At 39.4% G+C, this 12,799-nt stretch overlaps 1 protein-coding gene across 1 annotated transcript in view; it reads right to left on the reverse strand.

Moving 5' to 3' along the window:
* Nucleotides 1-872: 872 nt before the first annotated feature.
* LOC127970070 (1-acyl-sn-glycerol-3-phosphate acyltransferase epsilon) overlaps nt 873-12,799 on the reverse strand; it is a 97,829-nt gene continuing 85,902 nt past the window's right edge. The window contains exons 8-9 of the mRNA XM_052572308.1: nt 1,552-1,593; nt 873-1,004 (exon numbers count right to left, since the gene is read on the reverse strand). Of these exons, the coding sequence (XP_052428268.1) occupies nt 950-1,004; nt 1,552-1,593 (97 nt within the window). The 3' untranslated portion in view covers nt 873-949. The remainder of the gene's footprint in view (nt 1,005-1,551; nt 1,594-12,799) is intronic.

Genomic DNA, 12,799 nt, shown 5'->3' on the forward strand with positions numbered 1-12,799 from the left:
ATTAACTGACCTCTGTGATGGGAGGCAGCTAGCAGACGGTCGGTTTAGCCAGTTTGTCTGCTTCCTGACCTGGGCCCCAGTTAGTCAAGTATAAACACTAAGACTATGTGCCATATTTCTAGACAGAAGAGTGGCGCCACCCCAGGAGGGATGAAGACCATCTCTTTTAACAGGTCATGTCTGCCCCAAAAGCTCGACCAATTGTCTATGAAACCTATGTTATTCTGTGGGCACCACTTAGACATCCAGCCATTGAGTGATGACAATCTGCTATGCATCTCGTCACCACGGTAAGCAGGGAGGGGACCAGAACATATTACAGTGTCTGACATCGTGCTTGCAAGTTCACACACCTCTTTAAAGTTATTTTTAGTGATCTCCGACTGGCGAAGTCGAACATCATTAGCGCCGGCATGAATAACAATCTTACTGTATTTACGTTTAGCATTAGCCAGCACTTTTAAATTTGCCAAGATGTCAGGCGCTCTGGCTCCCGGTAAACATTTGACTATGGTGGCTGGTGTCTCTATATTCACGTTCCGTACAATAGAATCGACAATAACTAGAGCACTTTCATCAGGTTTCTCAGTGGGTGCATCACTGAGTGGGGAGAACCTGTTTAATGTTTTGATTGGAACAGAAGAGCGGTGTTTTGACCCACGACTACGCTGCCTCACCGTCACCCAGTTGCCCTGCTGCAGGGGCTCTGTTTCCAGAACCGGACAATGTACAGGAGTCCCTGAGCTAGACGCATCCAAAGTCGTATCTATAGCCCTAACATTCTTACTGTCCTCAATTAAAGTTTGGATGCGTGTCTCTAATTCTGAAATCTTCTCTGTCAGCCTATTTCCCTGCATTTATCACATGTGAATCTCTCATCAGCGACAGAGATAGATAAACTGTACATGTGGCAAGAGGTGCAAATAACGATAGTAGGCGAAGCCATTACTCACCGTGCTTGATGAAATATTCTTACTGCGGTTGTTTGATGAACTTGTGAAAAACTGAAGACACAGAATTAGGTAACAAAACATATGGTGAAGAAAAAATAAAACATTTCATAGGGCCATAAACATGTAATATTTGGCATATTTGTTTTTGCAGTAGTTTTTGAGGGTTATTTTTCCTGTAAAGATATCGAGATATATATTGTATATCGAGATATAGCAAAATATATCGAGCTCCGTATCGCCCAGCCCGACTATGCATTATAAAAAACCTTGGAAAATGTTGTATCATCTCATAAATAATCTTAACAACAATTATAATACATAATAATATTTACACATTTGTGGTTATAGCTTTTAAGAGTATAATCATTTATAACACATAATGAATATTAAATTCACTTAATTTATAATTGATTATTTAATATCTTGACATTGTTCACTACAGTGGTTAGGAGTGTCTAAGTGTGTATTTTTTCTTTTCTTTTTTCCTGTGGGGATAATGTACATATTTTCTGAGCCTTTTTTTTTTTTTTTTTTTTTTTTTTTACAGTAGATTACATTTACAGTAGATTTACAGTAGATTTACATTGAGTGGACTTACTGGCTGGGATACAAGCACAAAGATGGTCCTCTACGTCGTTTTCTGAAAGACATTAAAAGGCATTACAGAGATTAAATATGCTAGAACCCAAACATTTTTCTTTTCTTCTTCTCCCAGTTCAGACATCAAATGGTTTGATGTTTATGTGCAGCTGATGAAATAAATAAAAATGGTACCAGACACATAATACATAATTATAAAGTTTATATCTGTTTATAATAGATATTTGTATAGTTGTTTGTTACAGCCTAATGTTTACAGCAATTTTAGTCATGATAACAAAAATATATCATGTGCAACCAAACACTAAAGTCGTTTCACGCTTTTGAGGTTTTTGGTGAATTTTAAAACAGTATACTTTTAGATAATATCTCTAGAAGGATGAAGTAACACTTGAGTAATTACTAGTGGGTTACCATTATCTTCACTTTAGAATACTGATCCAAGTAATTATTAATTGCTTTAGAAAGATGAAGTAACACTTGAGTAATTACTAGTGGGTTACCATGATCTTCACTTTAGAATACTGATCCAAGTAATTATTAATTCTTTTAGAAGGATGAAGTAACACTTGAGTAATTACTAGTGGGTTACCACGATCTTCACTTTAGAATACTGATCCAAGTAATTATTAATTGCTTTAGAAGGATGAGTAAATACTAGTGGGTTACCACGATCTTCACTTTAGAATACTGATCCAAGTAATTATTAATTGCTTTAGAAGGATGAAGTAACACTTGAGTAATTACTAGTGGGTTACCACGATCTTCACTTTAGAATACTGATCCAAGTAATTATTAATTGCTTTGGAAGGATAAAGTAACACAAGCAATTACTAGTGGGTTACCAGGATCTTCACTTTAGAATACTGATCCAAGTAATTATTAATTCCTTTAGAAGGATGAAGTAACACTTGAGTAATTACTAGTGGTTTACCACGATCTTCACTTTAGAATACTGATCCAAGTAATTATTAATTCCTTTAGAAGGATGAAGTAACACTTGAGTAATTACTAGTGGGTTACCACGATCTTCACTTTAGAATACTGATCCAAGTAATTAGTAATTCCTTTAGAAGGATGAAGTGACACTTGAGTAATTACTAGTGGGTTAACAGAATTCTTATAATAGTTATTAATGAAAAGAATCATATAACCATTCACAAGATACACACACACACACACATTTATATATATATATATATATATATATATATATATATATATATATATATATATACACAGTATAAGGGCACTTATGAACTAATGGTTAAATTCGGACTTCTAAACCAAAGGCTGCAGGTTTAAATCTCGGTTCCAGCAGGGGTTGGTTGTAGGTGGGGGAGTGAATGACCAACGCTCTGTTCCACCCTCAAAACAACGACTCAGGTGAGACCCTTGAGCAAGACACTGACCCACCAACTGGTACACACATTTAAAAAAAAAAATTATTTATGTATGTATATATGCACACATTTATTATTATTTATGTTTTTTTAAGTATATGTTAAATAATAAAATTACTGTATATGGAATTTGGTCTTCATATGATACAGGTGTTTGCATATTATACACATTTTGGTGTGCGTATGATATGTGCACATTGCTTGTCATATGCATACGAAACTTATTATATATAGTGCGTGAAATTTAAACAGTAAATAGGACATAGGTTAATGTATTGCTAGTCATTTATCCTGCATAGTTATTGTTTAGTTTTGCATGAATGATGAAAATTTCTCATTAGTTCTCTGGGAATAATGAAAAAAATAGTAGTTATTGACTAGTTAATAGTAAACTACTAGTGTCATCTGTGTGCTATTACTTACTTATTTGTTAATCAGAGTTTCTTGTTAGTTAACAGTAGTTACTAGATTGTTAATATTGCGTTACTCATTTGTTCCTTTGTAGTTATTGATTAATGACGGAACAGTATTCTAAATTGTTACCGTTATATTTTATCACTTTAAAAAAAAGAGATTGATAGTAAGATAAAGATTCTAGAAAAAAATGAAATAAAAACAGCTATAAAAACAGCTACACAGAGCTATAATTAGCTACAGAAGGCCAACAGGAAGTAGAGAAAACACTGTCCAACAGCGACACCTGCAGTCAGGGATATTATAAGATTAAACATTGTAAATCGATTAGATGATTTTGTGAATCGGCTGTAAAATGTTTTTAATCATCACGGAGCACATCTGTCAAACGAACAGATCGCGCTAACGTCAGTGCTGTACAACAGCTTGTTTCACCCTCTATATTTTGTTGGCTATTGTGACACATGTCCCGGATGCTCATCATCGTCGCAATGGCAACTGTGCAGAGGCACCTGCGCCTACTCATCACGGGCTGAGCAGCCACACCTGCATCACACCTGCATCAGTCGCTGCCCTTAAACCCCGCAAGCAGCCACAGAGATGAGTGATGTCTCCAAGAGAAACGGCTAACATTGTCTTTTCCTTCTGCCCTAGACAGCAGCGTGTAACCACCAGCCCCAATGCCACAGGAGAGCACGGACCCACACCGCACTAGAGCACTTCCAAGACAAGACGCCGAGCACCGAACACCCAAACCACCTCACAGCACCACCGGTTCATTTAATAAATCCAACCTTCAGGAATTTACCCTCCTTCTCATGTCATTTCCTACTTCACCCCGCCACACTGATGGAGAATGCAGGCAACTCAGTGAAGTGGACACCGACGACCCTACCCCTCATCGCATGCAACGAGTCATTTGGTTTGGATTACTTTGTTTGTTTGTTTTCTCCCTCACAGTCTCTACCTGATATATCTTCTCTGGTTCCTCAGGTGGCGCTCCTCCCCCGAACGATGGAAGAGCTGCCAAAACATCTCACCGAGGTGAGCATCCACCAGCAACAAATCACGGAACACATGGCTGCCCGGCAGGGGGAAACAGCGAGATTTGGCCACGCTACGCCTGACCGCAGCCCCGCGAACTCTGCTACCTGACCGCCGTGTCCAAGCAACCCAGCTTATGCCCAGGATGACCGCCTATGATGATGTGACGATGTACCTTCAGATGTTAGAGACTGTTGCTACAAGGGAGGTGTGGCCCAAAGAAGATTGGGCTCGCATCATTGCGTTCCTGCTCACGGGAGAGGCTCAGTGTGCGTACTTCGTGCTCCCCCGGAGCTAAGCACCTCCTACGAGGACCTACGAAAGGAGATCCTGGGACGAATGGGGTTGTCACCGATCAGGGCCACCCAAGTGTTCCACGAGTGGACCTTCGACCCACGACACCCAGCTCGGGCCCGAGCCGCTAGCCTCTCCCATCTGGCTCAACACTGTTTGACACTGTCTCACCTCGGAGCCCAAAACACCCTACAGCGCCTCTGTGATCGCTTTCACTGGCCGGGCCTCAAGGCTGAGGTCCCTTGATTCTGCCAGGCCTGTCCAACGTGCAGAGATGTATAGTAACGAAGTAGAACTACTTCACTACTGTACTTAAGTACTAAAAGGCGGTATCTGTACTTTACTAGAGTATTATTTTTTTCTCCTACTTCCACTTTTACTTCGGTACATATTTTCGCTGAGTTTAATACTTTTACTCCGATATTTTTTTTATGTGCTGCATCGTTACTCGTTACAATTATGATGTTACGAATCATTCCATTACAAACCACTGCCAGAACTGTAGATGGCAGGTTTGATGAAGCTGGCACATCATTGAGCGAATCAAGCGATTAAGAAGACTGCGCATGCTGACTGAACTGCTGTCTGTGAAGAGAGAAATGAACACCGAACCGAGCCAGATAATGACTCGTTCACGAGTCAAGAACCGGTTGCATCGGTTTTCGGATGACCAGTAACGTTAGTTCTTTCTGACAGTTCGATTCAGTAAACCAGTTGAAGAAAACAGTTCACCGTTTCTTTTGCGCTCGATGCAATGGCGTCATTGGCGTTGACTGCACATTGGCTCATAACATTAAGAATCAGTTCAGAATCAATCACCAAAAGAATCAGTTCGGTTCCAGACGCTCTGTGTGTCGGTTTGTTTCACGCTAAATCACACATGCGCAGTATCATCAGCTCATCAGTTCACGAATCGGACGCGTCTGACAGAAACGGTTCTTGACTCGTGAACGAGTCATTATCTGGCTCGGCTCGGTGTTTATCTTCATTTCTCTCTTCACATCAGTTCAGGCCCGTCGTCAAGGGGGGGCATCGGGGGGCAGTGCCCCCCCAAATGACTTTTTGTGCCCCCCTAAACGTAACGCACAGAACAATTAACCAAACTTGCATTACTGTGCATTCACACCGCCGACGTCGAGTGCGTCAAAGTGGCCGGAAGTCATTCATTTTCAATGTAAACCAGCGTCGAGACTTGGCCTTTGAGAGCGTCGAGCAGAGTTGAAATCAAGACAACTTTATGGTAATGAGCTATGACGTGGTTGGGCAGCAACCAATCGGAACGTAGAAGTCAACCGCTTGAGAGGATTCCAGAGGACGCAGCTCCGATCACATACTTGCATTAGTTCCCAAGCAAAATAGAGGACAGGTTGATGTGTCCCTGTTTGCGTACAGGGACATAAAAAAATAATTAAAAGTGATACGTGGACCAAGGTGTCTGAGATCGTTCATTTTAAGTAAAGGATCTTAATTTCGTCCACAACAACATTTAATGAGATTAACTTAAAACGTTAACCTCCTTGTGGTTAGTCTGCATAAGATCAACAAGTCTGTTTGCTTTGCGGCCACTTTTAATACGCATCCGGCCTACGTCAGGGCGTCTGAGCGCAAACGAATCTTCCTGCAGCATCGTGAGCAGAGCGGCAAGAGCGATTTTTGACGCTCCCGACGCCGCCGGTGGTAAAGCGCAGTTAGACGTTTGATATTAAATGTTATTGATTTAGATCATTGCGTTAATAACGTTGTTTCAGCAGAATTTGGCTCACAGGAACAGTAATCACTACAACGGTAACACTAGAAATGCATAACACATTACCTTCAGAAATGATTCAGACGATTCATTATTCAACGCATTATTACACAGAACATAATTTTAAATATAATTATATTCATAAATGACTGTTAAAATATCCCAAAACAGCACCCAAACCTTGCAAAGACCTACCTCCTTAATTATTCAAATACAACAGCCAAAGTCTCCAGCAGCAGACCTTTCAATATGTTATTTTTGTGTTAGTAGTTTTATTAATTCAAATTACAATATGCAGTTTGTGTGTAAGTATATGTATATGTATATATAAATCATGCAATTCATTTAGTTAAGCATACAGTATTGTATTGTTTATTCGCAATTCCTTTGCGCAGCTGAGCTGCGCGTTGCATGCGCTCTCAGAATAAATTTTGGCGGTTTTGGAAATGTTAAGAGACAATAAACAGGTTGAGGTTGAGATCAAACGGTGAAGTATTTTATTTGAATAATTGAACAAAACAAGACTATTGTGGTCTATTTTAGTTATAGCCTAATATGGGTTTATGTTATGGTCTGTCTCAGATCATTAAAAAAAGTGTGCCCCCCCTATGAAAATTAAATGCCCCCCCATTTGGTTTGTTCTGGCGACGGCCCTGCATCAGTTCAGTCAGTGTACTGTTTGAGTCAATGAATTACTCCGGGATATTGGTTTGTTTTAACTCAGAGGGAGTGTCAGACACATTAAACAAGTTAAGCTTAATTCATCTGTGGATTAATGCGTATTGGAGACACGAACTGTTTAAAACGATTCAGTTCGATTTGGTGAACTGTTTCAAAAAGATCCGGTTACATCGAATGATTCGTTCGCGAACCAGATATCACAAACTGCTTTGTTTTTAACTGTCTTACAACAGACACGGAAGAGAAGACAATGCTGAATAAAGTCGTAGTTTTTGCTATTTTTTTACCAAAATGTATTTTCGATGCTTCAAAAAATTCTAAATGACCCTCTGATGTCTTACGGGTTTGAAACAACATGAGGGTAAGTTATCAATGACATCATTTTGCAAATTGGGCTAACTAACCCTAGTAACCGTTTTTTGTTTACAAGAAATTACAGTCAAAGGAATTGTGATTGTCCTTTAGGTTAATCATTTGAAATAGTAAAAACAATATGTTCAAACTTTTGACTATTTTCTTTAATAGCTACATAACACAATACTTCTACTTTTACTTTCAGTACTTGAGTATTAAATTTTAAAATAGACTACTTGCAATACTTAAGTACAAAAAATGTTGAATACTTTAGTACTTGTACTTAAGTGTGGTGCTTAAGCACAAATGCTATTTTGGGGATTTCCGTTTTTCATTTTCCTACCTAATTTTGAATGCCTGCCTATACTAATGCTACAGTGTAAGCTCAGAAAGTTTGGTATAATTTCAAAGGAAACCCTTGGAAATTACATAAAACACTGTTGAAATTGATAAAAATGACAATATATGCTGTCTGTGTTATTATAAATAGGGAAAAAAACAAGGCGCTTTTTTATTTTATTTGTGTAAACTGAAGTTTGAAATGGTATAACTCAGGCATTGAAGGGGCTGGCAACTTCAGACCAATGTCGTGTGCTTGTTCCATTTGTCAGCTTTTAGAGGAAAACAGAAATTTCTTTCTATCCTAATCTATGCAAAAGTTATTCTATTCCAACTGAAGGAAGGAATAATACCATTTTTGTATAAAATTTTTGTCTAAATAAGTATGAAGTCATCTTTTGCACACTTGCAGTATGGAATTATGTGATCTCTGTATATTATTTTACAGAAAACACTCAGAAGTTACATAAAAAGCTGCTGTTTGTGACAAATAGTATTATTTATGTTGTTTCACATATGATGAACCATCTCAATACAATGTGCTTTTTTTGTGTGTGGGTTTTCTGAACAGTCTTTGAAAGAGAATAAGTCAAATTACACAATAGCAACATGCATAAAATTATAAAAAATATCTGGTCTATCACAATGTAAAATAGAATCCACAATCTCCAGCTTCATATCGTTTCATTTATGTCTATTCTGCATCGTGTAGAGATTCGGAGACCTCGCCTGTCTAATTCATATATAATATTTTGATTTTTTATCAGCGTGTATGTTGGTTTCGGTTCTGGTTCAGTGTAAACAAGCTCCCCGAAGCTTTTGCGCGAACTTCGGAGCGTCAACAAACTAATTTATGTTTATTCCCCCAGTACTGTACGGATTACTGTACATTCACTGAGATGCGGTCGAACACTGCACAGTTATGAAAATAAACATATTAGCTTATTGCTAGCGAAGCTTCCAAGCCTCAGAATAAAGAATCAAATGTATGAAAGCGAGTAGCACGCGTATAGGCTTACCAGATGCGCGTCCTGACCTCTCCACGGCGAAGTTGGCCACCCATAACTTGTTTTATGAATATTATGCATTATAAATCCGGAGATTCGGCCATTTGTAGTTTTGCCTGGCGTGGCCTTTGTTTAGAAGCAGCAAAAAACTCAATTTCCCAGACATCAGTGCGTCAAACGAGCGGAAAAGAGTGGGCAGTCGCTGTCCAGTTCCAGCACCCCCGCGGTGCTGAATCACACATTCGATTGGAGGGAACGACTTGTGAATGGCAGCAATTAGGACAAATAGCGCTTCACAAAAGAGGTCAGATGTCTATAGCAGAAGAAAGGCTTATACACCCTATCAATATGAGTTGAAGATCTGTCAACCATACAGCCTTTGGAGCTCTTTTGCGCACTTGTACAAACGCTTTATATCTCAGCAATGGAAGCACGCAGAAACGTAAAAAGATTCTAATCTAAAAGATTATATCGAGTATATAGGTATGCGTGGCTGTTTGCGGCTGACTGAAGCGGTGCAAAATGTATAAATAATAAGGTGAGAAATTTTACATCGCGATTCTGTTGAAGATCATTCGATCTGTGATTGTCACACAATAAAATGATTCCTGAGAATGAGAGCTTTCTTGTGATATATGACTTGACTGTTTTGTGAAAAATATTTTAAATACACATTCTTACGAAAACGTATTCGCAATCGTTAGATGGAAATTTATGGGGGGGGGGGGGGGAATATATTTCTTAGCTTAATTTGACTACTTTATGTATCATAAAACCCCAATTAATGGTATTGTTTGTAAAGAAAACTCTCTAAGCTTTCAAATGAACCCATTTTTGGGCAAATGCCATATAAGGAAGGATATGCAAATGAGACACAAACATCTGGCATGCTATTTTCGGACCCGGTACCGGGTCTGCAGAGTTTTTAAAGAGCACTTCTACTTCTACTCAAGTCACTTTTTTGATAGAGCACTTGTACTTTTACTCAAGTATGGTTCTCTAGTACTTTATACATCTCTGCCAACGTGTCAGCGGACATCTCCTCAAACCCCTCCCCCCAGCCCGCTAATACCACTACCCATCATAGAGGTGCCCTTCGAGTGGATTTGGATGGATTTGGTCAGGCCGCCCGGGGGCACGAACATCCTGGTCATCTTGGACTATGCCATCCGGTACCCTGAGGCTATCCCCCTCCAGAAGGCGACAACCAAGGCCATAGCCCAGGAGCTCTTCCTCCTTTTCAGCCGGGTCGGCATCCCGTCACAGTTCCTGACTGACCCCTTCATGTACCGGATGATGGCAGATGTCTGCAAGCTACTGAAGGTACAACAGCTCCGCACCACGGTGTACAACCCCCAGACCGACGGGCTCATCGAGCGTTTCAACCAAACCTTGAAGCAGATGCTGCTTTTGAAGACTGATTGGTTGGTTGTCCAATAAAGAAAAAGTGATTTTAAGTATAGGGTCTATTCTAATTCTCACTTTGAATTTACATGTGTAATTTTTCCTATGTGACCGTTCTCTCTCTCTCACACACACACACACACATTATATGTGTGTTTATGAATCCTTTTTTTATTTACCATGCTTTTAATTTCCTATAAGGTATTTGATTGGCTTAGAATGATAAAAATTGTTCCACTCTTTCCAATTACAGTGATGGCTGTCCTATTTAAGTGGAGGTTTGAATGTTGGTTTTAATGCATCAAACATGGAATCAAAACCAAGAAGGGTGAGAAAGCCAAACTGGACAGAGGAACAGTGTTTACTGTTAGCCCAGTTAGTGGATGAACACAAGGCCATTCTTAAAGGAAAATTTGGGCTGGGTGTCAGAGCAAGTGATAAGGAGGAGACATGGGAGCGTATAGTACAAACTATTAACGTATCCAAAAATGCAGTTTTTTGAGCCTGCAAGGTGGGAATGTCCAGTGAAACAAAATGAACTGTGACGCAATAAGATGTTCTGAAAGTGCTGTAATTGTTTGTGAGATCACTCTGCTTACAGAAGGTTGTGACAGACCCAAATCATCACTATTGCATTGTTGCATTTTCCCAGTTGCCAAATATCGTAATGTAGTGATTACTTAAATTTCTGGCGCTATGGCATTTCTGCGCTGTGTCGGAGATGTTAGCAAGCCTCTAATAAGATCAGTCACAAACATGATCCCTGCACGATCTAATCTATAGCGTCTAATTAACTCACTGCCATCCATTGTCTGCAACACATTTCTTCTGCCTCTTCGTCTTTCTGCCATTTTCTCCTCTGCTAGATAAACTCTTAAGCCTCTTAAAAGTCCTCGTCTGTGCTATGGCATTTTTTCGATATAAAAAAAACTGGATGACGAGTAATTTCTTACTGCTAAATTCTGAAAAAAAAACCCAGAAGTGTTAATTGTAGGACGTAAAAACTCTGCTTGTAATAAACTAGAATACTGTCTTAGACTTGCTGGTTGCTCTGTCAATTCTTCGTCATTAGTTAGAAACCTAGGTGTGCTATTTGATCTCAATCTTTCCTTAGAAAGCCACGTTTCTAGCATTTGTAAAACTGCATTTTTCCATCTCAAAAATATATCTAAATTACAGCCTATGCTCTCAATGTCAAATGCATAAATGTTAATCCATGCATTTATGACCTCAAGGTTAGATTATTGTAATGCTTTATTGGGTGGTTGTTCTGCACGCTTAGTAAACAAACTACAGCTAGTCCAAAATGCAGCAGCAAGAGTTCTTAGATTCAGGAAGTATGACCATATTAGACCGGTCCTGTGAACACTGCACTGGCTCCCTATCAAACATCGTATAGATTTAAAAATATTGATTATTACTTATAAAGCCCTGAATGGTTTAGCACCTCAGTATTTGAATGAGCTCCTTTTACATTATAATCCTCTACGTTCGCGACGTTCTCAAATCTCAGGCAATTTGATAATACCTAGAATATCAAAATCAACTGCCGGCGGCAGATCCTTTTCCTATTTGGCGCCTAAGCTCTGGAATAACCTACCTAACATTGTTCGGGAGGCAGACACACTATTGCAGTTTAAATCTAGATTAAAGACCCATCTCTTTAACCTGTCTTACACATAACATACTAATATGCTTTTAATATCCAAATCCGTTAAAGGATTTTTAGGCTGTATTAATTAGGTAAACCTGAACCGGGAACACTTCACATAACACCCTATGTACTTGCTACATCATTAGAAGAATGGCATCTACGCTAATATTTGTCTGTTTTTCTCTTATTCTGAGGTCACCGTAGCCACCAGATCCAGTCTGTATCCAGATCAGAGGGTCACTGCAGTCACCCAGATCCAGTACGTATCCAGACAAGATGGTGGATCAGCACCTAGAAAGGACCTCTACTGCTCTGAAAGACAGCGGAGACCAGGACAACTAGAGCCCCAGATACAGATGCCCTGTAAAGACCTTGTCTCAGATAACCACCAGGACAAGACCACAGGAAGCAGATGATTCTTCTGCACAATCTGACTTTGCTGGAATTGAACTACTGGTTTCGTCTGGTCAGAGGAGAACTGGCCCCCCAACTGAGCCTGGTTTCTCCCAAGGTTTTTTTCTCCATTCTGTCACCAATGGAGTTTCGGTTACTTGCCGCTGTCGCCTCTGGCTTGCTTAGTTGGGGTCATTTCATCTACAGCGATATCATTGACTTGATTGCAAATAAATGCACAGACACTATTTAAACTGAACAGAGATGACATCACTGAATTCAGTGATTAACTGCCTTTACCTATCATTTTGCCTTATTGACACTGTTTTCCTAATGAATGTTGTTCAGTTGCTTTGATGCAATGCATTTTGTTTAAAGTGCTATATAAATAAAGGTGACTTGACTTGACTCCTAACAAGTTTAACCTTAAGACCTCTTTTAAGGGTTAAGGTGCCTTCTGAATTATTTTTTTCTTTAATTTTAAAGGTCCCATGACATGGATTATTTCCTTT

This window comes from Carassius gibelio, chromosome B13 (assembly GCF_023724105.1).
Source record: "Carassius gibelio isolate Cgi1373 ecotype wild population from Czech Republic chromosome B13, carGib1.2-hapl.c, whole genome shotgun sequence".
Lineage (NCBI taxonomy): Eukaryota > Metazoa > Chordata > Actinopteri > Cypriniformes > Cyprinidae > Carassius > Carassius gibelio.